General features: G+C 42.1%; 1 protein-coding gene across 3 annotated transcripts in view; it reads right to left on the bottom strand.

Moving 5' to 3' along the window:
* rnf144aa (ring finger protein 144aa) overlaps positions 1-22,876 on the bottom strand; it is a 31,563-nt gene extending 8,687 nt beyond the window's left edge. The window contains exons 1-6 of one of the 3 annotated variants that reach the window (XM_023393754.2): positions 22,748-22,876; positions 22,217-22,479; positions 4,997-5,147; positions 3,551-3,655; positions 2,401-2,461; positions 421-637 (exon numbers count right to left, since the gene is read on the bottom strand). In XM_023393754.2, coding sequence (XP_023249522.1) covers positions 421-637; positions 2,401-2,461; positions 3,551-3,655; positions 4,997-5,131 — 518 coding nt within the window. In that variant the 5' untranslated portion in view covers positions 5,132-5,147; positions 22,217-22,479; positions 22,748-22,876. Of the gene's footprint in view, positions 1-420; positions 638-2,400; positions 2,462-3,550; positions 3,656-4,996; positions 5,148-15,145; positions 15,311-22,216; positions 22,712-22,747 lie in introns of those variants that run through there. The other 2 variants (XM_023393753.2, XM_087170273.1) reach the window with 2 other exon arrangements.
* Between the last annotated feature and the right edge of the window lie 1,036 nt (positions 22,877-23,912).

Raw genomic sequence — 23,912 nt, 5'->3', positions numbered from 1 at the left:
ATCATATTCATATTTTGTTTTGTGCAACTAATAGTCCAAAACACAAATGTATTTAGTTGAATACTACAGAAGACTAAGCAAACCAGCAAATATTCATATTTGAGTAGGAAAAATTTCCTTAAAGAAAAATTGCTTATACCATTTATTGATTATCAAAATGTCCTGTAATTGTTTAACTGTAAATTCACTTGTTGTTTCAGCTCTAGCTATTGCTTGTCGTCGTCCAAAGCCGTCATGAGTCACCAGAAGAGAAGCATGTATTAATATGCTAATCAGTGTATATGGTTCATAGAGTACAGAACACAGAGGTAAGAAAAAAAACATACCATCTGGTCTAAAAATAAGCGATGAGAGAGAAATTCAGAGAACAAGAATTTCAGACAGGGCGCAGTAAATAAGTAAACAGACAGAGAGCAGTACCTGTTTTCTCCTGGTAGGAAGGAGGTAATGGGCAGGTTGTTCTCCTGGCAGGCCTGCCCGGGGTGCCAATTGGCCTTGCAGGCCGAGCAGAACTCGAGGGCACAGACGGCGCACTGGACCAGCTGGGGCAGCGCTGGAGAATCTGATTCCTTTAGTTGGCACACGGCCTGGCAGGTCGAAGAAGGGCACCACGTCCGGCACGGGTCCAGCAGCACCTCTGATGGCACAAAAGAAGTGGTGCCAACGTCATGGACAGTTACTTTCATGAAGTGTCCGTTTACCAAAATCTCACACACACAAACACACACACACACACACGTACACACACAAATAAGAATGTTCATTAGAAGATTTATTTAGAAAGAAGTCATCAAGTCAGTGGAAACTGACTTAGACTTACTTAGAGGTGGATATCTAAAGACTGTGTGGCTGTACTCGACTAAATATACCTTTTTGTGATTTGGGCGGAAGGTACAATTGACTGCCATCAACCATAATGTAGATAAGCTTGCAAATTGGTTGAAAGCTTCCGACACATACATATTTTTATATTTTTCAAGGCTCACATTTTTGTCTGATAATGTCGGAAAATTGCTTTTAGAGAAATGTTTGTTGTTGACTTCGGCAAATCCTTCGGAATATTTTCTATGATGTCTTAAAGTGGTAAAGAGGCCAGTTTTCTCCGTTTTTTGCCAGTTCTGTTTTAAGTTCATAGCGTGATGCACTTGCCCTTGTATCCTCTCCTTCCTTCCCCTCGCCTCTCTGCCAAGAACTCCGAGCACACATTCCACATGCACTCTTGGCTCAGCCTGAGAAATATGGAACGGTTACAGCAACTGTTCTGCCTGAATGGACTGGGACATTGATGAGACGGCTGACTGCCCTTATTCAGGCAGCATCAACAGCTCTTTCTGAGGCTTTCTGAGGATTTATATTCATTTACAGGACCCCCCCCCACTGTGTTCCTATATATGTTTATCTTTGTGTTCACGCGCTTACTTTTTCAGCTGTGATCTGCATGTTCTGTGTACAGTTTGTGCCTCTGTGTAGGTGGAGAACCTGCGGGGCGAGCACCATCAAAGAGTGATAGCACAGCTTGGTTACTGCTGTCTCTCGGTAGCGGTGGAACTCTAATATTACTGATTAGCAAGTCTACATTGACAGCATGGAGCGTAGCGACGCAGACCTGCCATTATCTTTCCAGCACTGATATCTAAGCCTTCATCAGAAGGTTAACATTTATTCTGCAAACAGTGTGAACTGCAGACACTGAATACGTAGCCACACACTGAGGCAAGAGATAAAAAGGATTTAATTTAAATATCTCTCCATGCTTAGTGACCTGGCTCTATTAGAGTCAGACAGTTTGCAGGTTTAGAGCCAAACCAATCCAATTAAAATCTTTTAAAAAGTCTAGGAGGTTTTCCCCTTCATGTAGGTTGTGTTTGATGGGAGCTGGTGTTTGATGAGGATGACAGGATTGACTACCACAGTACAAATCAGACAGTTAGGCCTGAGTACCTGTCACAAGAATACTCCTTTGCCCGCTTGATTATTTGCACCTCACGGACGGTGCTGAACACAGAATTTGTCAGAAATCAATTAATTCTGAATCAGCTGACTGCTTCTGAGTGCCAACATGCTGAGCAATATGGAGTAAAAAGTTGACAACACCTAGACTGAAATTTACTGAGCAAACAAGCATTGCTCAAATCTTTTCTATTAGCTGTCTGCCGAGACCCCATGGCGTAACTCAATAGCGAAAATGTCCACAGGGGGTGAATGATTGATTCCAGACAGAGCGAGCTACAATTCGGCTACACGTGCAGGACAGGATTGTCGCCGTGCTTTTGTGTGCCATGGTAAAATACAGTATCCCTTGAGGACAGGAGGATCCACGTGTCTCTGCGATTGACAGTCATTGCCCACACACTGAGGAGCGATCGCTGATGTACTGCGGCTGTTTCTGCACTGACTCACCCCTCTCAAACTGAAGCTTCTTGTATCTCTGCATCATTTCCGTGGCCACCATGCACTCAATCTACAGGGAGAAGAGGAGAGGAGAGGTGGGAGGGAAATAAGCAGGTCATTGTGCATATTTATAGACAGAAGCAGCAAGAAGCAATTATACATTCAGTATGCGAATGTCAACTCCAGAACAATGTCAAATTCTAATTTCTACAAGATAAGAACTTGCCACTTGCTTACCAATAAGGCCTTTTACCCCGTTCTGAGATAGAAAAGGAGAATCCAATTGCCAGAATGTATTCAAGGCGCATACTCACGCCCACTCAAGTTAAGTTCACTCATTTATTGGGCAATGAAACGAGTATCTGGGCTTTGTAAAAGAGCAGTCAATTACAAGGGGATGGCACTGCTGTCAGAGAAGACAGGGATGAGGCATGCTTCGCCTGACTGGCAGGACTAGCTAGGGTTCCATTAAGGGCCGCTGACACCGATTGATTAGAAACATAAGGCTGAACCACGCTGAGCCTATGGGCTTCCAAGACTGAGCAAGTCCATCAACTAAAATGCCTGGAGGATGAAGAGCGCTTTGCCCTCAGATTGACCCTACGTGAGGAAGGCAGGCACACAAGAACACTCATTATCATGGAATAAACACACTGGCAGGTGGAGCACAGTGGTCATCTTGAGCTTTGAGGGCGCACAGGGGTGTTAGAGTAACTGCAGATGTGTTCATATCAACAATTACTGCTAATTCATATGGAAGGAAAAAACAGCAGCTTCATAGGAGATGCATAACATGGGAAACTGAGTTGTAGAGATAACAAGTGATGTTTTTTTTCCTCATTTCAAGCACATACATTAACCGTGTGCAACATTTGCATGCACATACAGTACATTAATGTACATGCAAATGCCAGCTTGTTGTCCAAGTTCCAATCATGCACACCGTCACATATATATATATATATATATATATATATATATATCAATTTGAAAATAAAAAGAGACCATTGTTTATGGAAATTGCTGCACTGCTTAGGTCTAGTCTCAGTCCAATCCAGAGCTAAGACATACTGGACACTATTAGAGAAGTTCATGACACTCATGGCAACATCGGCAACTAGTCACCAACTAAATGACAAATAAATCTTATGATCAATACCTCACTTTCCTGCAAGTGTCCTCTTTTGGGACAGGCAGAGTCTGGACAGCTAATTGCAGTTTCAAGGCCTTCTTTAATCAGGAGCTCCACATACTGCTTCAGGCACTGAGGGAAAACAGACAAACACAACATTGACCCAGTGCAATATCCAGTCAGTCAGTTACATGGAAAAAAAGAAAATCAAAACAAACAGACCACGCACCAGAAAAGTTGGTAAACAAACACTGACCTAAGAGTCTCGGTCACTGTCTGTCAGTTAGAGCTCAAAAATTAAAGCTGCACTAATCAAAATTTTTTTGAACAATGGATCAAATGACTATGTGTAATGTGAAAGGGTCCGCTAGCAGTGACAAAGCCACAAGAGTTATCATCTAACTCAACAGTTTCCCTCGGCTCTACGGAGCGTTTTAGTTTCTTTCAGCTGATTGTTTTGGTTTTAGTGCCCACAGCTTCACTGTTTTTGGGTCAGTTTCACCGCTCTCAACCCTGGTTTCAAATGAGCAGCAAAGATAAACCCACTCTATATTTTACTCGTCCAGTACCAAACAATAGACAGACACAGTTAGCAAATAGCTGGTGAAGAAAGTGAGCATTTGGGTTGTAGAAACCAAAACAGAGCTAAAGAAGAGTGATTTACACTAGTCAGGTGGACAGAAGCGTGTACATTTGTCATATCAAATTTATAAAGATGAAAATATATCATTATTGTGCTTTTGGCTTGTTCCCACTACCCACAATGTAGTGGCACTAAAAAATAATAATAATTTGTTGCTTTATGTAAAAGTTAAAAGTAACATTTGAACCATGTAATCTCTACCTTCAGCTATTTCAGGAAGCCACACAGATGACTTTTCCAAGTTTAAATGAACTAAACAACAAAAATACCAGTCCTATCCTAATCCAAACAGGTTAGATCTATTCAAATTTATATTTAAGAGACAGACATGCACTGGCATATAATGGACTTCTATGTTTATATATTGTATCAGTAAACTGTACTTTTCTTAAATGTAAGCCAAACATTTTTAAATTGAAATCTAATATAAAATGTTTGATGATAAAGTAGCTAAAGTGAGATATATCAGTCCCTGTTTGTGTTTACATTGTGGCTGACCTCGAGAATAAACTCTGCTAACTGAACTTTGGTAATTACTGCCACCACCCAGGCTGTGTTCTAGGAAGTGGATTCTATTTTTAGAGGCAATTTTTAGACATTGTTTCCTTATCTGTGAATTGGATTTGTTAAGATCTGACAGCAAATGGGTGTTTCTGTTCCTCTGTCCTGGCCTTTTCACACAGGGCCAGTGTTACACAGAAAGGATTTGACATTTGTAATAGATCCTGAAGCCATTACTGATTTCAATACGGTGAAAATCCTGTACTTAAATCATCATCCAGTTGACAGCTCCAGGAAGCTTGTTGCCGTTTGTGGATTGACCTGCTCACCAGTGTACAGAAGACACATTGGCACTGTGTGATGGTGGTCATCTGCTCCAGAGGGAACTCTCCAAGGCACAGCTTACATGAGACCAGGGGGTCCACGGCCAGCTCCCAGGTGGGACGGTACCGTGCCGTGGTCATCTTCACCGCCACAGAGCTGAAACACAAAGGGAAGGAAGAAGAGGGTGGAAAATGAGAGAGTTACAGTTAGTGAAGCAAAATGCATTCTGAGAAAGAATGAGACTAAGAATACGCATAATCCTACTGATGATGAAAGAAACTCTTAAAGTGAGAATATTTGTGGCTCATTTTTGTTTGTGTCTGACATAATAAGTTCAAGAAGTGCTTTATTTGTTGTGACACAATCAGCATGACGGTATGAGCACAGACTGAAAATGCATTGTGAGTTGTGTCCAGTGAGTGTGCACATACACAAACAGCCCTGCTGTATGCAGAATGACACCAGCTCTCTGCCTAAATGGCCCTTGTCAGCTGTGTTCATTTTTATTCCAAGCCTCATGCTTTCTGGCAGTGAAAAAAAAAAGGAACCATAGTTCAAAGGCTCCTAAAACTCCTGTAGCTATCAGCTATCTCAGCTACCTGTGAAATTTTCACTGGGAATGAAATAACACTTCTTTTTCTTTCCTCATCACTGCGCGTCATCACGTCTCTTTTGTGCGAGTCAGAAAAGGTTATTTTAGGCCGTCTCGTCTCACTCGCTCCTTCCCTCTGTAGCTGAGAGCAAAGAGCACCCACTCAGCTGTTTACAGGAAGTAGTCCCGCGCACACAACGTCAACACTGTCAAGCTCTCCCCGTGCTGCTTAGCAACCGGCTGAAGGAGAATTTTGGAGGCGGAGGGGGCCTTTATAGGAGTGAGAAGAGACGCATGGCAGAGGAGAAGATCACGGTTTGCTTTCACTGGTCACAGTTCTGTCTCCCTCAATGTGCAGCTGCCTGTTTGGAGGCACAGAAGAAGAGCACAGCAAGTGGGAGGAGAGAGGTTGAAGAGTTCACATGATCGCTCCATGGACTCTTGTGCTGTCTACATGTGCTGCCCAAAAGAGGGGAGTGGAGAGAAAAACAGACAGAGAGCGTGTTCTGGTCTAGCAGAGATATGACATCACTTCACACTGCCCCTCTTACCAACACTTTTAATCTTTTAAGGAGGCTGTTCCACTGAATCCACATCAGTAGGGTGCTAGGTAAAGGCAATCCACAGTTGATACACCGTACAGCAATAAAATAAAAATGAGACGGATACAAATCTGTTGTGGCAAAGAGGCAAAACCACGGAGTCATGCGAGGGACTGTAGCCATGGGTGCAGGATGATGCATTTTTTTATTTCACATCTCGTCATTCATTTGTCCCCAAAAAGCACAGAAAAATATTGGGTGGCCATCAGTAGGGACATGTTGGTTCTCTTAATGCTGCTCAGTGGTGCAAGGAGTGAGGAAAGAGGAGGAATCCCAAAGGAGACTTCAGTGAGGATACATGAGAGCATCCTATGTGGAAGTCTATTGTTGGAAAGATACCTCACTTTATTGGAAATCTATAGGTTATTGGATACTGCAGCTGCACTGACTACACTGCAGTTTTGTCAAAATACAAGCACAGACTGAAGACACAGCTGCACAAATTCGGATATAATAATCACGTTACAAGCTGCTTCACACAAGGCACAAAACTTCACAACAAGCAGAACATAAAAACAAATTCCAATAGAGTCATAAGCAAATAGACAAATAAAACCAAATACAGTGTCGCCAGCAAAAATCACAGTCAATGAAAATCAAATAAAATAAGGGCAAGCTCTCTGATAAATATATGTTTTAAAAAGAGATTTAAAAGAGGTCACTGATTCTGCTGACCTGATTTCCTCAGGCAGCTCGTTCCACAGCTTCACGGCTCTGACAGCGAATGCTCTGTCACCTCGAGTTTTCAGCCACACCTTGGGACCAGATAAAAGACCTCTGCTCAAGGATGTCAGCCTACGTAATGGTTCGTATGCAACTAACAGGTCAGATATATAGTATGGAGAGAGGCCGTGAGGAGCCTTAAAAGTCAACAAAAGACTTTGCCCTGATTCTTGACTTGTCTATGGTGAGTTCTTTCAGCAATAAACACATTTATATTGTCTGTAAATGCGTTTCCTATTTTGTCACAGTGGAGTGACCAAATGAGATTGGGCAGAAAAAACATAATTTAAATTTACTCAACTATTTCGACACATAACGAGATCATAATTAAAACTAAATAATAAAGAGAAAAAAACGTAAGCGTGAATAAATCTAGATGCAAATTAAAAACCCGGGAAGCTTCCTTTGAAAAAGTGTATTTTCCAGCGACCGTATGAAAAATATATTTCATTAGACAACAAAACTTAAAAACTAAAAAGACGATACTGAGCAGCTACAAGTTGACTCAGATGCCTCAGCCGGGCACCTGTTGTCACTAAATGATGTCAATTCAAATGATGCTTGACTGGGAAAAACGTCTCATTTGATAAAATCTGATTGCCTCGCTTCTTCCTCCTTCGCATCTTCTCATCGTGTCTTGAGTAGGAGGGCCGAGGAGGAAATGCAGAGTGAGAAAAACTGAAGAGGACAAATATGAAAAATGAGACATGCCTGAGATGAGACAATGTCTGACTCACTCAAAATGCCCCTGGCATTCATCCATCTATCCACCTTCCATTGCACTGACCGGAAATCACTGAGCTGTGAGGACGCTCTATTATGTTGGTGCTGAACTCGTAGAGAGAAGCTGAAATGGCAGTATGTTATCGGGATGGAGCCAAAGACTTACAAACATGACCCCCAGAAGAGAAGTGTGTGGGAAGGCATGAAAGATGTAGGGAAAAAAAGGACTTTGCCACAGAAATACTGTAATTAAATCACAATTTAATCGCAATCACAAATGCAGCTTCTCAGATGAGCCACATTTAGTTGACTGCTAATGAAAAAACCTGATTGTTATCAATGTGCAAAGCAACGTGAAGCATCTAGATGGGAGTTTGAAAGGGGTAAAAGAGACATAATGATTTCATAATGATTTCATGTAGCAACAGGAATAGTCTCAGACTTGTAAAGGGGATGAGTTGAATGACAGTCTGTTTCTTTATCGGTCTCCCTGTCTAAGCTACTGAACACCATTAACCCTGTGGCCAAAGAAATATGACAGTCAAAAGTTAATTCACACTGTACAGAGCGTGATTTTCTAATCCTGTGTGTGCCCTTACATTTGAACAGCTTCTCTCCTCCCAGACTTTATATTGGCTGTGCAAATACTGACAGACCGGGTCGATGGGGACAAATGAAATAGTTTTGTAAGGATAGCCTGAGGATGGGAGAGAGAGAGAGGGAGGGAGGGAGGGAGAGAGAGCAACAAAGGGAAAATGAGTTTTCATGAGTAAAGGTGGTGCAGTGCGATCTCTCTGCTGCATTATTAACTAGATGGTCCATTATCACGGAAACACACACAAAAATACACATAAACAGTGTAGTCCAGGCAATGGGACTGTGCATGTGGGCCTCTCGTGCCTCTTGGTGTGTTCATTTCAAATATAACCTCCCAGAGTACCATAGGTCTTAGGTCAGGTCGCTGAGCTAAAAATCAATTAAACAGGAATCAGAAGTGAGTCAGAAGCCAAACATCCATCCTGTGCAGCAGTCACCACGTGTCAGTCATCAGACTGAAGGGGCTCCACTCACGGCTTAACTGGCTACAGCAGCATTCATCTGATAATGACTCCCTATACAAGAGACAAACACACATGCAGTAACAATCCATTGCGTAACAAGGGGTTGAAAACGGTCATGGAGGAGCGGCTGAGGAGAAGTCCTTGAGGGCGCTAGAAGTGAAGGGGATTTCTTCCTGCAGTGTATATGATACCACCCATTACAGCTTAGACTGTTCTGCAGCCAAAGCATATGTAAAGCTGCCAAGAAAAGGTTAACTACAGAAGACAAAACAAAACATACATAAATACTGATATTTACACCAAGACAGACACAAGGATACACACACACAGACAGCAGAAACAGTGACAGTAAACAGATATTTAGTCCTGTACCATAAGATTAATATAATAAAAGCAGACAAGCTCAAAAATCACATCAGAAAATGACCTCACTCCAGTGATGTCAGCCTTTAACTGGCACTCACAAAGACCATGACACAAGTCCAGACACAGACTTACACACACATATAGTATATAAGCATTTCTTGTCTCACTATATACTGTGGGAATTTCTGCACAATGTGGCTTCCCAACACCCTCATTTCCATAACAGGGCTGAGTAAGTTTATGGATGCCGTGCTGTTTTCCAAGAAATGTCTCAGATTGCACTGAGCAGCGCTAAGAAAGGACTTGTGGAAACATGCCTTTGATGAGTTAAGTGCAGGGTATTGCACAGTGCTGTAAGTTAAGTCTTGCTAACATTTGTACAAGCCAGCAACTGTCACCTCATGTTACCCAGAGCTGCAATTTAGTTTTACTATTACAACAAATTGAATTGAACTTAATGGTTAATAATAATGGATTCAAGATTAATGAATTAATCAAACAAAAATGACAAACAGTGATTGTTTCTGGATCTTCTCAAATGTGAGAATTTTTTGCTTTTTCATCTATTTTTAGTTTTGGACTGTTGGCTGGCAAAACAAGCAATGATGTCACATCCGGCTCTGGGAAATTGTGAATGTCATGTTCCACTATTTTTAGACATATTATATACAAAACAATTATCAATTATTCAAAAACTAATTTGATAGATTAATTCATTGCCTAATGAAAACAATTATCAGCCAGAGCTCCAGTTTTTAATTATGTCTGAAACAATTAAAATGAAACAGACAATAAACTGTTAATGCGGCAGCCGTCGTGTTGTTGCTGTTACTCTGGCCGGCGTTCACACATGAGACCAGCCCTGTTCTGCATTCAAATAAATGCTGCTCCCTAACATATCAGGAACAAAATAAAATGCACATTCTCACTTGAACAGACTCCAGCAGAGATGGCAAGTGAGAGCACATTTTCATATGCTACCACATGAAGCCCCATCCTGCATAGCAATGCAGGCTTTACATTCATGAGCTAAATTCAATTAAAGAGGTTTCAATGCACCAGTGTGCACAGGCCACCGTGTCATTTGCTCCAATGGAAGAGACAGAACATTGTAAGAATGTTAGATTTTCACCTGGCTTGACAGTTTTTACTGTGTGTAATTAAATGATGTCACATGACGGCATTGCATAAGGCTCTATTTATATTCTGTACCACACCTATGGCTGATGTGAAAGAAAGCTGCTAACAACTGTTAGCTACTCTGGGAGTGGGAGCAGCCCACACATTTTCCTCGCACACATGCACGTATTAATGTCTTTCAACACATGCACAGAGCTGTCCTTCAGCTGATTTACAAGAATCTGCTGTCAGCCACTTAGGCAAGTTGGAGAGAGCGCAATGACGGACGAAAAGTGAGGGCTGCGCTGTGTTCAGCTAGATACGGACGCAGGGCAGGAATGAGGGCTGCAACCACGTCTAGGGACAAGCCAACAGATGTTCATTTGTCATTATTTTCTGCAGCAAAATGAATGTGGTGAGAACCCTGAAATAATACTAGCTGACGTGAACAAACTTTGTTCCGACTGAGCCTTATCAGCGAAACCTAATCTTATCTCAAGTTTACTCTTGTCAACATTTCTGTCTCGCACACTGCTACAGTAATTTCCTCATTGTCTCACTGGAGTTGCTGCTGTAATTGCAACCCCTCTGACACGAGTGTGTTCACAACGCACGTCACTCCTCTGAATCATCTGAAATCATGGCACAAAGAACAGCAGAGGTAATTTTTGATTAAGTAAAGAAGAGAGCTATTGGCCTGAGCGAGCTCAGGGTCTGTAATAAGCACTTAGTGATCCTGCCGTCTGCTCCTCCCTCCCCTGTTCCGTCCTGCCTTTCCTCCCTCAAGTGCCCAGCCCTGCTCTTCATGGCCAATTAGTGGGACCTTTTAAGTCTCATCTATGCCATATCCTCTCTGTGTCCACCGCTGCAGAGAAAAAGGGGAGAGACAGAGCAAAAAGAAGTAGCGACGAGGAGAGTGGCAATGTGCCAATTGCCTCTGTTTTCCACGCTCCCTTGGCTCACCTTCACTGCCTGCGATTACTTCTTGTCACCTTGTTGTGGAAGCTCCCACTGGGCAACGGAACAAACAGGCACAACACATCACTTAGGAAACACACAAACACACTCAGGCAGACATGCATGCAGACGCACATTGTTATCGAAAACATACTGTAGATGGACAGAAGCACAGTGTCACACGGACGTCAATATCAGAACGGGGGCTTTTGATTCTAGGGCGAGAACACTGCATTTGCCCCTTAAATTACCGTCTGCCATGTGATCGACAATCAACTGATCCCTAAGAACCTTTAAAATGCTAAATTCAGATTAAAAGAGTGATATCATCGGGCATCGGGATTATTGTTGCAGCACAGTCCAATTAAAAATGAATTATTATAATCACAAATATAATTAAACAATGCTAATGTATACACTTGTTATATTGCTAATGTTTCTGTTGCATCATGTTGTAAAGGCTGTTGTGTCCACTCACTGTGACAGCATGAAAGAACACTACAAGAGCATGGTTGGTAATATCACTGAAGGGACCAAATTACACCAACACTAGACACCAACATCTGCTCAACACTAGGATTATTGAATCCTCCGCGTCTTACAGTGAGCACTGCAGTGAACAGAGAGTAAACCCTGCTAACGCTCAGTCTTGCAAGCAAATTAAACGCAACCGTTTGCTTTTTGATGGAGACCAACACAGAATACAATATTCACTACCTTCACCATTTTAACCAGGGACACAGATGTGTGTGTGTGGAAACAGATCTCTTCTCTCATATAAAAAAGAGACATTATAGCTTTACAAAAAACAGTGCACATGACAGCACATGACTGATGGTCAAAACTGAATTTGAGGAACAAATTCTGCCCTTTCCTGGATAGAAATCAACATCTTCTGCATTAGTCGCCCAGTGGTAAATGACTCCTCTCACACAGTTGTGAAAATGCAAAACCAAGATTCAAAGCAACAATAAAACAAATAACCTGCATATCTTCATATGAATCTCTATGTTGGTGCAGCATTAAAAGAAGATCATTATGAGACATGCCACTGCTAACGTTTCATGATAGAAAATGACACTGATAAAAGTGTCTAGTGTCCAGTGTCTATTTTGAGCATGTTTATCAAGGCAGAATGTAGGTCACTGGTCTATATAGGGGCCGTAGGTTGATGCAGATCACACAATACTGAAACCACACTTAAGTCATACTGTGCACAGCCATTGACCTGCATACTCAGGATGACCGAGTGTGTTAGTCTCTTGATTGACAATCAACTAACCCGCGTTCATAACCCATGCCGCACACACAGGGACTTTCAGCTCAGACTCTGAATGTGAGAAGTGACATGCCTCAGTGAAGGGACAGCAGTTGGGGACAGTCACCGTCTGTCCTTGACATGGAGGGGGGAGCTCTAAGAGGGTAGCCAAGAGTGGTGATAGGCCTAGTTTTTCCATGCCCTGAGGAGTTACACAATCACCCAGATGTATTTTGGCATTGTGAGCGGTGTGGAGAAGCTGTCTGTGTGTGTGTGTGTGTGTGTATGTGCGCGTGCGTGTGTGTGTGCGTGTTATGGTGCCTAGCAAGTCAAAGTCCGTTTTGCAGTTTTGGCCAGACAGACAGTGACAGTGGTCATGCTTGGGTATATAGGGCAAAAAACCCATAGCCTCATTTCTACTTGGTCTCTTGCCATTTTTCTGCAGCGATGCAGCTAAATATTGTCAGAGTACACAGTCAGTGCAAGGACTGTGATTAGTCTGCTCAGGCTGGTTTGTATTTACTTTGTCGAGTGTGTTTGTTGATGGTGACAATGAGATGGGACCTGCTGAAGAACGGCATTGCTACTAATCTATTAAAAAGTGAATGAGGAATGTAAACATGATTACTTCAGGTGGATCATGAATCCATGAAACTGCTTTTAAGTGTTGTAAAAGACCCACAAGCATGAAATAAATAGCGCACTGAATAATACATCAGCACATATACCCTAGAAATAAATAGCATAACCACTCAAACCCTAGGACAGAGGAGTGTACTGTGACCTTCATAGTGTTTGCCAAATGGAGGGTCTGTATGACAGGTGCATCACTCCACTATAGAGGGAATAAAATGACCATGTGATGAGACGCAGTCAATCCAAAAGTTGCAACTTAAGGCTTCTAAGTGTTCATTATGTTTGCAACAGTAGCAACAGCGAGCGGAACCTCGTGAGCTCTGCAAACCCAGCAGCTCTAACCACATTTACCACAAACAGTGTCTGTCATCAGAAAGAACAGTCTCACAGCTTGAATGCTACCCAGTGATAGAAACCGTACACTTGCCCTAAGAGGCTCGAGAGAGACAAGGCAGAACTAAAAAGATGAGTGAGATTGGACAAAAAAAAGAAAGAGGAAGGAAGATGGGGAAGTAAACGTCAGTGATCGTGCAAAAAAAGAGTGAAATGAGGCAAAGAAAACAGAAAACCAGACAGTCAGAGGACATGAGGTAATGTCAGAAATGATGTGAAATTGTAATTAAAAACCATAGTAACCCCTGAATTCCACTGGAGCTGACGGCAGCCACTCCAGACAATGCTTGTGATTCTACCAGACGCGCTGCAGTGTGTTTCAGAAGCAGCTCTCCGCTGCGCTGTGCTCTGCTAAAAATATGCGCCCAGTCTATTTTTTTTATTTTTATTATTTATTTTCATGGAAGCCGCGTCAAGCTGCACAGAGCAGATCAAGCTGGGCAGGAAGTCAGACATAGAAACAACATAGAGCATCTGGTCAATTTTCCAAAGAAAACACCCTAAGCAGACTCTCCCAGAAGTCACGGGTAGTCTACGTACCCATGGTAGATGCACAAAAATCAAGTGGAGAAAATTGGGCAGCTCCACTTCAGAAACGCTCCTGGTGGGGTATGAAGCCTTATGCCTAAAACATGCCCCCGGTGGAATCGAGGGGTGAGCCTCTGAAGTGGGCCATTAGGAAAACGAGTAGAGGCGTTGGCAGTATTCAATGACTGGGTGTAAATATTCATGAGATTCTGTAGCATTTTAAATGTTCTATGTTTGTTCCTTTAAGTATTAAAAAGTCTACACTGAAGAAATAAGCTCTTCTACCAATTGGTAGGAAGCCATTTGAATTTTCAGCTTAACCGAAATTAGTTCATTTCCACACCCAGGATGATGTTGAAGCACCTGGAGGAGAAGAGACAGCGATTAACACACCCTGCTGCTCTGATTTCACAAGAAAGAAAGCAGATCCAAACACTCGATGACATACTGGTGAGCAACATGCACAGGGCAAAAGATTCAGACTAGAGGCTGAAGCAAGAGGCAGCTCTTGCCCACAGGGTCTTATTGTTCAAGGCAACGACAGGACAAGACCGTACTGAACAAGTGACAACATACAGTTCTCTCCAACACAAAGAATAACAAAGAACATAAAAACAAGATGAGACAACTAGAAGAACGTCCTTATTTGAGACAGCGGCAAAAGACATCGAATCTTATCCAATTCCACAAGTGCTTAAAACAAGGCTGTGAGCAGCGACAACAGGCTCACGCTCCCACATTAGTGTCTCAGAAGCTAAGTGAAGGCGACAGCCATGCCACACTGAGCCTATTTCTATTGACAGATGCAGAGAGCCCAAGCAAAAGGTCGACTTTGCTGGCAATCTGTTGTCTCTCACTGCTCTACAGCTTCAGTCTTTATGTTTACATGCACAATATAACCTATTTAAACTGAATAATCAGATTAGCATCTCTACTGTGGATCTTGAATCTTACCTGTATTTATGCAGTATAAAGATTCTTTTAAATACACTTGGCTTTGACTAAGAAAGAGTATTTTTCTAATGTCATTAACGCCCCTCACATCTGGCCATGAACATTTCTGGACTCAACTTCCCTCTCACTTGTGTCATCATGGGAAGTTACTTTTACAGTTGTATCCATCCATCCAAACTTCTCTTTGTACTTCCTTCCAAAACAGATTCCAGCAAAAAAAAAAATAAGCTGGCAAAACTTACCGTTTCAAAACTCACTCAGTTTTGTTGCTTAATGTTGCTGGCTTCGCTTCCAGATTGTTGTTTTCATACCTTTCAAATCATCTTTGAAGTAAGCCTCATTAGAATTCCTTGTGAATTTCCATCCAAAAAAAAATGGTAGAAAAATACTGCAGTGATACTTCTGATTAATGGTGGCCGAGTAGTAAATGTACAGTTCTTTCTCCTAAAAGAAAAAAAAAAAGGTCACACCCACTGAGGGCAGCAACTATAAACTGACAAATAAGAGCTGCATTCACAGTCGGTCTAAAAGTGACGTAAGTGGTGGACACACTTCTTCATTCAGTCCATTTTAACAGTTTTCAAGACAAATGAGTTCTGTGTCATGGAGGCAAAAGCTGTACAGACAGTACTTGTTAGTTGGATTCATTCTTTTGATTAATACAATTGTTGAAGATAATATAAAATGGAAGCATTATCCTTTAATAATCAGAAAGTATGGTGACACTGTGACTGATGTGAAAAGCACACATACACAGGCTCTCATTACAACATTCAGACGGGTGGGGGTGGCTTGAACACTCACTTGAATAAACATATGCAATTAATGTCTTTTACATGCCATGAGGATGTTGAACAGTGTGTGATTGGCATATCTTCATTTCTAATGTACAGACTCTCTGCCAGATCCTTTCAGACTACACCAGCAGGCACACATACACACATATAGCCCAGGGGACAAATCCACTATGCCACTGCACAAAACTGTTGCTATGCATGTCAAGACAAAAGGAACTGTGCATGCCACAGCAAGATCCACAGTAAGCTTACACATAACCAAAAAAAAAAAGTAGTAATAAAAACAGAATGTGCCATTCCACTTGACTTTAAAGGTGACTGCATAGTACAACAACTGAGACACTTAAGTGGAGTCATGTTTTATCCTTTCCCTGGAATTACCTTCATGAGAACACTACAGAGCTAGTGCTAAACTAACAAGTGTGACTGCTGCACAGTGAGGACTGCTGTCACCCATCTGGACAATAGAGTTTTCATGGTCACAGAACGAGAGGGCCACTACAACAGAGAGCCACTCAGAGCCTAATCTGTAGGTTACGGTGGCACTCTCACCAGCAGTGGGCACAAACAATCCACAAGCAATTTCAGTAATCGCTGAGTTAGAGCAATGCAGACAAAACAAAAGTCGATATACACTCAAGTATGTCGTGTGTCATCCCAGTATCTCATGCACCCACTTTTGCCTCCTTGTTCCTTGCAGTTTCTCCATGGCAAAGACACTTCAATATATCATCCTCACAATCCGCACAAGGATTGCTCACACAGCATACACACCACACCACAACACAACAGGACATTCTGTCTCTCACTCTCTGTTCTGCCCTCCAGTCCTTACGTTACCTGCTATTGGTAAGCTGCTGCCTTGTACTGTAAAGAAATCGCTGTCTCTTAGTCCCTTTGCAGGAGAATGGCAAGGAGGAAGCCAAAAACGACCTTAGGAAATGCGCTGACGTCCTGTTGTTGGGTTTGTTCCAGATACACAAAGGATATAAAACCCACTTAAAATGATGAGGAGAGGAAAACACTCCAAAGGCATTTGTCTCCATGTTACTTTACATATCAAAAGCGTGATAAAAAAGAAATTACAACACTCTAGTGACACATTTAAAGGGAGTGCCATGAGCAGAGCTTGTATTCATCTTTTCATCTTTTCTACTCATGGAATTACAGTGGCTGGGCTTTGCTAGCTGCTTGGCCCTATTAAAGAGTTTATAGCCCATATTTAGGCATATATATTATACATCAATCCATTCATTTTGATACATGCAAACACAAAGCCTCTCTAGGGGTTCAAGTTTTGCAAGTTTAAAAATCTAGAGAGTAGGTAGAGCTGCCATTAATGAGCCACACACTGTCAGGGATGGGACATATTGATGGATTATCTTACTGGGAAATCTCACAGTAATACGCAAGGGAGGAAATTACTGTCAGAATTACTGATAAAACTATTATTTTCAGATAACCTGACAAGCTGGACTCTCATTATCCTTCCTAGGGCTCTGACATTGCAGGAAGTGATAAAGGTAAACTGATGACCAATGTTTTCAGTTAAAAGTTGTGTTTGAAAACACCTGTGGCAATTACTTCAGATCAGAAATATAAATGTAACATCACAGAAAAACAAAAACAAGCCAAACATTTGAACACTGCTTAAAGTTATAATCTTTAAAATTTTAATGAAATCAAACTAAGTTTTTGTTTATTTATACATTTTTTATGGTTTGTGTATTTATAGTTATAGTTTTTGGCAGTGGATTTAGCCACAGGAAAATGATTGATTAAAAGCCACGCTCTCTTTACCCCATAGTAGAGCTGTATTAAGTTTCTACCCCAATATCCCATTCCTTCTGGTTCACGTTAAAATCATTCAACTCACCACACACCTTTATTTAAGCTGCCATTCTTTATGTGGTGCAGCCAACAGAAACAATGTTCTTGTCACTGCAGTTAGTACTCACTGGCTATTAAAAAACAAGACAGCAGTCATTTTCAGCAATTTTTTGGATAGCTGGTTGTTTTTAAACAGAAACACTTCTGTTGTGTGTTGTAGTGTTTGTTGTGTGTCGACAAATTAACCAGGATGGAAAATTTAAAGAGCTATTTGTAAGGTTTGCCACTGCTACATAGCCAATGTTGGCATTAACAGCTGTTTGCTTACCGGTCTTACCAAGAGCTTCAGCCATCATTGCATTTACAAAACAAGAGGTTATGATACGCCCTCTGAGTAGCGCTACTTCTTCAGGGCAGCCTGGACTCTACAGTGACTAGGGCTGGAGCTAGCTTTTAGCATGCTAACTTCAGTAGAAGAAAAGAAGTCACAGAAATAGAATCAAAACAAGAGGGTTGCTTTCCACCGCTGGAAACAGCTCATGGCAAATAAAGGAATAAAGTTTGATGCTGTACTTGCAACCTTGTTAATGCTAATGTTGGCTATGTAACTATATCAAAACTTATAAATAGCTCCTTAAAGGATAACTATGATGCTGCAGGTTCACTGGGGAGTAAAATGCATCTCCAGTGCTTAGACAGTTACTGTATTCCAAGTAATAGTCAGAGACAAAGCGCTAGCAAGAAGTTTAGTTTGTAAGAGCATATGTCCAAAGAATGCCAGCATGCTAGAACGTCACGCGACCAAATCTCTCCTGACCATGGGTACATTACATAGTCATTGTGCTGTTCATCTGTGCCTTCTTCCCCCATGGCATTAGCTCGTGCTTTATGCCACGCCAGGTTGCACCAGCTTTTGGCTCACCTCTTGTAGCACCAGTTCCTGGCCTACCTCCTGACTCATCTGCTTCTACTTCAGTTAGAGATTTCCAACATTACTCTACTCCCAGCAGAGTACGAGCCTGAACGTGTTATATTCTGCTGTTTTCCTGTGTAGGTGGGGAACATCAGTGATAGAGACAGACATAGTAAGAGCAAAGGGTTGGCTTATTCCCAGTTGAGCTGAAGTGTGAGTTGTACCCCTTTAATGAACATGAAACATGATTTGTTGCTGGACTACAGTCGACTGAGGCTACCGTGGGTGGAAAAACTAATGTCTCCTCCTGCAAAATATTTCTCCCTGACTTTTTTCCAAATTTGTAACTTTAGAAAGAAGCCCATGCAGTGTGAAAATGTGGGACGGACACCAAAATCTGAACTTTACAATTGTTTTAGAAGGCTGAATTTTCTTCGCCCTGTAAAACTCCATTATACAGCAGCTGCGCTGGAAATATCTCCACATACTGATGTTACATCATCTAAATTCGGGCCATTTTCTGCAGGAGGCAGTAAAATCCACCACCTAACAAAAAAAAAAACTGGATCTAGAATTGCAGTGAAAGCTTTTCTTATACACTTCTTGGCTGTGTCTCTCATTAGGCAGTCAGTACGTATAGATAGATGGTGGTAAAGTATCACTGCTTGAAAGCAGCTCAACAGTCACTCAGACACATACACAGTATCTGTTGGAAATGGCTCTTTGTTTCAATGTCTGAGGAAGATGAGCAAATAATTGTGAGCTCACAGACAAAAGTGCTATTTCATAAAATGGATGTTCATTTGGAGTTCAGTTTTTTCTCATCACAAAATTACTTGTGCTTATTGCTTGTTTGTCTGGGATTCACTCAACCCCTGATGGCTTGCTGCAATGAAATGCTAAATCTTGGAAAGTGTCAGACGGTCAGCAGAATCTGTGCTGCTTTTATTACATAACAGTGTCTCACTTTATGAGCCCTACCTGTCTGGGAGAATGGAGCCTGAGAGACCAGTTCAAAATACCAAGCTGCCGTCGGGAAGAAGCACAGCACACACGAGCATCACATAATGCTCTCATAACAATCCCTATCTCAACCTAACGCAGTCCTAACTGGCTGGATACAAGCCATTACACAAATAGCTAACGTGCTCCCCGAGCAATGAACATCATTTTCAGGAGCTATTTAGAACTCAAGTGATTGCATTGTTGACTGTCTAGTGTGTACACTGCCCTCCCCTCAACCCCCACACACAAACACAAACACAAACACAAACGCACACACAAACACAAACACAGTAGACCTGGAAACCTGGAAACCAGCACCACCCTGAACACACACTCACAACACCCTGCTGAAATGGCATTTAAGCTGTTGCATAATCCTTGGCAACCTGACTGCAGACAGGCAGACTACAACCCCTGAAATCAGATTACACCAAAACGACTTCTTCTCTGGGTATGTAAATGTTACAAGAATAAAGAATGATTCAACAAAGGCAATGTGGTAATGTACAGTATGTCTGAGGCAGCTAAGTGTCTTTAGAAATCCCTGTTACCTAACCATGGCAGTTTTATATTCAGTGTTGTCTGGCCCTTAAAGACCCTTCCTCAGCTTAGTGAAACCACTCGAACAAGACTTCACAGGTAATGAAGAACTGACAGTAATTGAGGTTTAATTACTGGTTAAGTGTACTTAAACTGAATGGGTGTCGAATTTCGAGCTCATCTCTGTCTCAGGCTGACTAATCTCCTTAACATTAGGTGATGATTTGTGATGTAGGGCTGACCAGACTTCTACCTGTTGCACTGACAGATGCTCCCTTCAGGATCTGGACGTTTGCATCAGACTTATTCAGATCTGGAAAACCAAGATACTTCTCTCAGACACACTTTTCTGATTACACCACAAAGTATATAGAGTATATACAGCAGGTAAGCTGACAATATTGCGGTTACTAACCTCACTGTGTTATTCTCATCCATGTAATCCATCAGGCCATGCAACTACAAATCTGTCAGATGCTTTGTCTTGTCAAAGTTTAAGGAAGCCAACCCAAAGCTGAATCAACAAAAACAAATCCAGTGCATGACTTTCCTGCACAACCTGTATCTGTTATCACCATCACAAAAACACATTCAACAGAACTCTATTTCAAAATGGAGCAGTTATATTTCTCATTCATTCATTTTTTACATTATGTCCTTACTGAGAGAGGGCCTCTGCTGTGTGAAGCTGACATCAAAAATCATTCCCCCTCCTTGCCTATATAAAGTGCCATTCATATGTGCTAGCTTTTGTACGTGTATGTTTCCATGTACATTCACATGTGTGTATTTTTGACCATGTGTGAACCCTCTAGACTGGAATGGCACGCCATGTTCTGGGCATCATAACCTCATTCCTTCTCACTCTTAAGTAAACACATCTTCACTTTCCTCTGGGAACGGGCTGACTGCCGCTGGTCACTCTGAAGAATGTGTTGCTGTTTTGTACAGAACATCTTTCTCTTGTTTCGAGCAAATCTGTGACAGAGGGTACGGGCTTGATGCATTTATTCCCCAATGGAAACAAGACTGGAAAAAGAATGGAAAAAGTGCATCACTACACCCCCCGCGCATCTGTGAAATTCCATGCGAAATACACAATGTTTTCTACATGTGTGTTCAAGCGTGTGTGTGTGTGTGTGTGTGTGTGATTGTAAGAGACAGAGTAAGTGTTTCAATGTATAACTCCTGCATTATGAGTAAAAGCATGAAACTGGAGAGAGAATCAATAGCACACAATGAGCAGGATCTTGAAAGCCACGGTTTGTAACAGGATCAACCTTGTATGTATGCATCCCCATATGTTGAATGTATTTCATGAATCTTGCACAGGGACAAACCCATGCACTTGAACACACCATGCTGAGGTGAACCAGCTTTCTCCCGCATATTGACATTTGACATTTAGTGGTTATAATGTCAGGATGCTGACAATGTCTTGGCTTCATTAGTTGAAAAGGACAGACACAAACATGTTAGCCTACCTGAAAGGATGTGACTGTGTGAGAGATGAGAACACAGTGTACAGGTGGGATAAAGACATTAGAAAGGAAATTTCATGCAACACGCATACAGACACACACACATACAGACACACACACACACACACACGCACCTCAAAGCCCTGACCACCAGCCGGACTGCAAGAATACTGTGTTTTTCTACTAGCCTGGTTTCATAGTTACATCTATAATCTGACTGTACCCTGAGGGGGACCTGCTGCTTAAAATGGAAATAGCAGGGCACACTGAGTGACCTTTCAGGGCTCAGTGGAGCCATCCACTCTGAGCATGTTATCCTTGGAGTTCAGATGCAACACTCTGCAGCTGCTGTACGGGAAATAAATATGATCTGAGGCTGTAGGGAACAACAATTACATCAACTCTGATCAAGTGTCAGCAATACGGCCACACACTAACACACACACACACACACACACACACACACTGAAAACCTTACTGATGTAATTCTGAAGCCAGTGCTTTGTCGTAGATTCACTATTACTCCAAAATAAGACAAAGAGTTACGGAGTTTGACAATTACACTAAACGAAGTCACCACTGAGACCGCTTACAGCCGGCTGGCTGTGACTCAGGTACAGGATATCTTGCTGTTAAAACGAGGAAATGGCGAAAATAATGCGACAGCAGTTCATAATTGAGACTGACAGCTCATGATCCCCGGCTTCCCCCACTGTGTAATATGGAATAAAAGCACAAAAACCTTACCTGGCTTTCTGAGATAAAGCCGTCTTGATGGTGTAACCTCAGGAAAGGTTGGAAAAGATGATCTCCTGAATTGGATTAACGAAGAGGCGGCCAACCAGTCAGGCGGTGAAGGTGAAGGAGGAGGAGGAGGAGGAGGAGGAGGAAGAAGAAGAAGAGGAGGATATCTCTGAAGGGGTGATGCCCATGTTCATTATGTGTCCCTCCGACGTCGAGGTGGAAACATTTGACCTGCTACTGTCGCCTGCAGCGCCTGAGATCAGGCCCTGGTGAAACAGGAACACCAACAACCATCGGCGAAAGAAAAAAAAAAAACACACACACCGCAGAAAAATAAGCAAAGCAGAGGGAAGCACAAGCTGCAGCTGACACTCTCCTCTCTGTTTTGCTTGACAGTAGGATTATTTGTACACTGGGGCAGCGGCTCTCGACCACTGAGGAGTGCGCAACGTCCCGCCGTCAGCCTGCTACTCAAACCCTGCGTAAAGCAGTGGGCTATCTTGTTTTAAAGGCATCCGGGGGCGGTGTGTTTACCTCTCTACTGTTCCTGCTGCCGTGCTCGGGAGGAAATCAGCTGCTTCTTACTGGAGGGACGCCATTTGTCCGCACGAGGCTTCCCGTCTGCTGTCCTGCGCTGCCGCTTAGAGGAGAGCTCAGCACCCAGCAGTTTCACAAACAGACTCAGACAGCGCGCCCTGTTGGCCAATCACTGTAACCGCTTCTTCTAAGGGGTTGCATCAAATTACAATAAGCATACAGTATATTCTCACTTCCCTCTAGTGGTATCTACCCATGCAAATAGTTATTTTCCAGGTGTTTAAATAGTCATACACAAATAATACTAATACATGAATAGAATTTAGTTTTTGCAACATTTTACTTTTTTTTAATTCAACATTTCTCTCCAGACTGCCCTTCCCAGTTAACAAAATGAAACTTCTGGCTCCAGGTGGCCAGTTTAGTTTCTGTATTATTCCATTCACTTAAATGAAATAATAGTCTCTCGGTTGCATGGGTATGAATAGAAACCATTGTTAAATGGGGTTTAGACAACAGTTAGTTCCGACCACGTTATTTGATTGGATGAGAGGCATTCCATGAGTGCTGATATAGAATATAACAGCACTGGGACTTTGAACCAAATTCCTGGGGTAACGTTACCTTGCTACTTTGTCTACACTGTAGACAAAGTAGCAAAGTAGTGTGCAACAAATTATAACCTGTTGTTGCTTATTTAACTAATATGGTGCTCATAGAACTGTTGTATTAAGCAATATCACACTCGAGGTTGTGATGTTCAGCACAGCTGTGATTGTCTGCGGTGCGAGGCCGCTATGACCGAATCACAGCCATGCTGATATTCTGTACATCACTCCCTCTAGTGTGATAATGCTTAAGTAGGCTATAAGCTGACATGAAAATCTTTAGGGTCACTTTCTTGGTTTGGTTTATTGAAAAGATTCTAATATAGAAAACAACACCTCAGTCAACCCTCTTCAAGATGGACACAGTCATCAGAGTAATGCTGCAGAAAAGGAAAAGCAGATGTATATCAATATTTAAAACAGCTGTGACAACCAGGTTTCTACAACACTCTCACTCACAACAAGTAGAACATGTCCTCAACAGGATAGATGACAGGAGAGGCCGGTCTGCTTAGTTTAGCAAGGATTAAAATTTCCACATAATAGCGTGACTT

Source organism: Seriola lalandi, unplaced genomic scaffold (genome assembly GCF_002814215.2).
Source record: "Seriola lalandi dorsalis isolate HSWRI2012SDOR001 ecotype SW California unplaced genomic scaffold, Sedor1 jcf7180002054942, whole genome shotgun sequence".
Taxonomy (NCBI): domain Eukaryota; kingdom Metazoa; phylum Chordata; class Actinopteri; order Carangiformes; family Carangidae; genus Seriola; species Seriola lalandi.
Note: the sequence above shows the minus strand (reverse complement) of the source record. Positions and strands in the feature narration are given on the sequence as shown.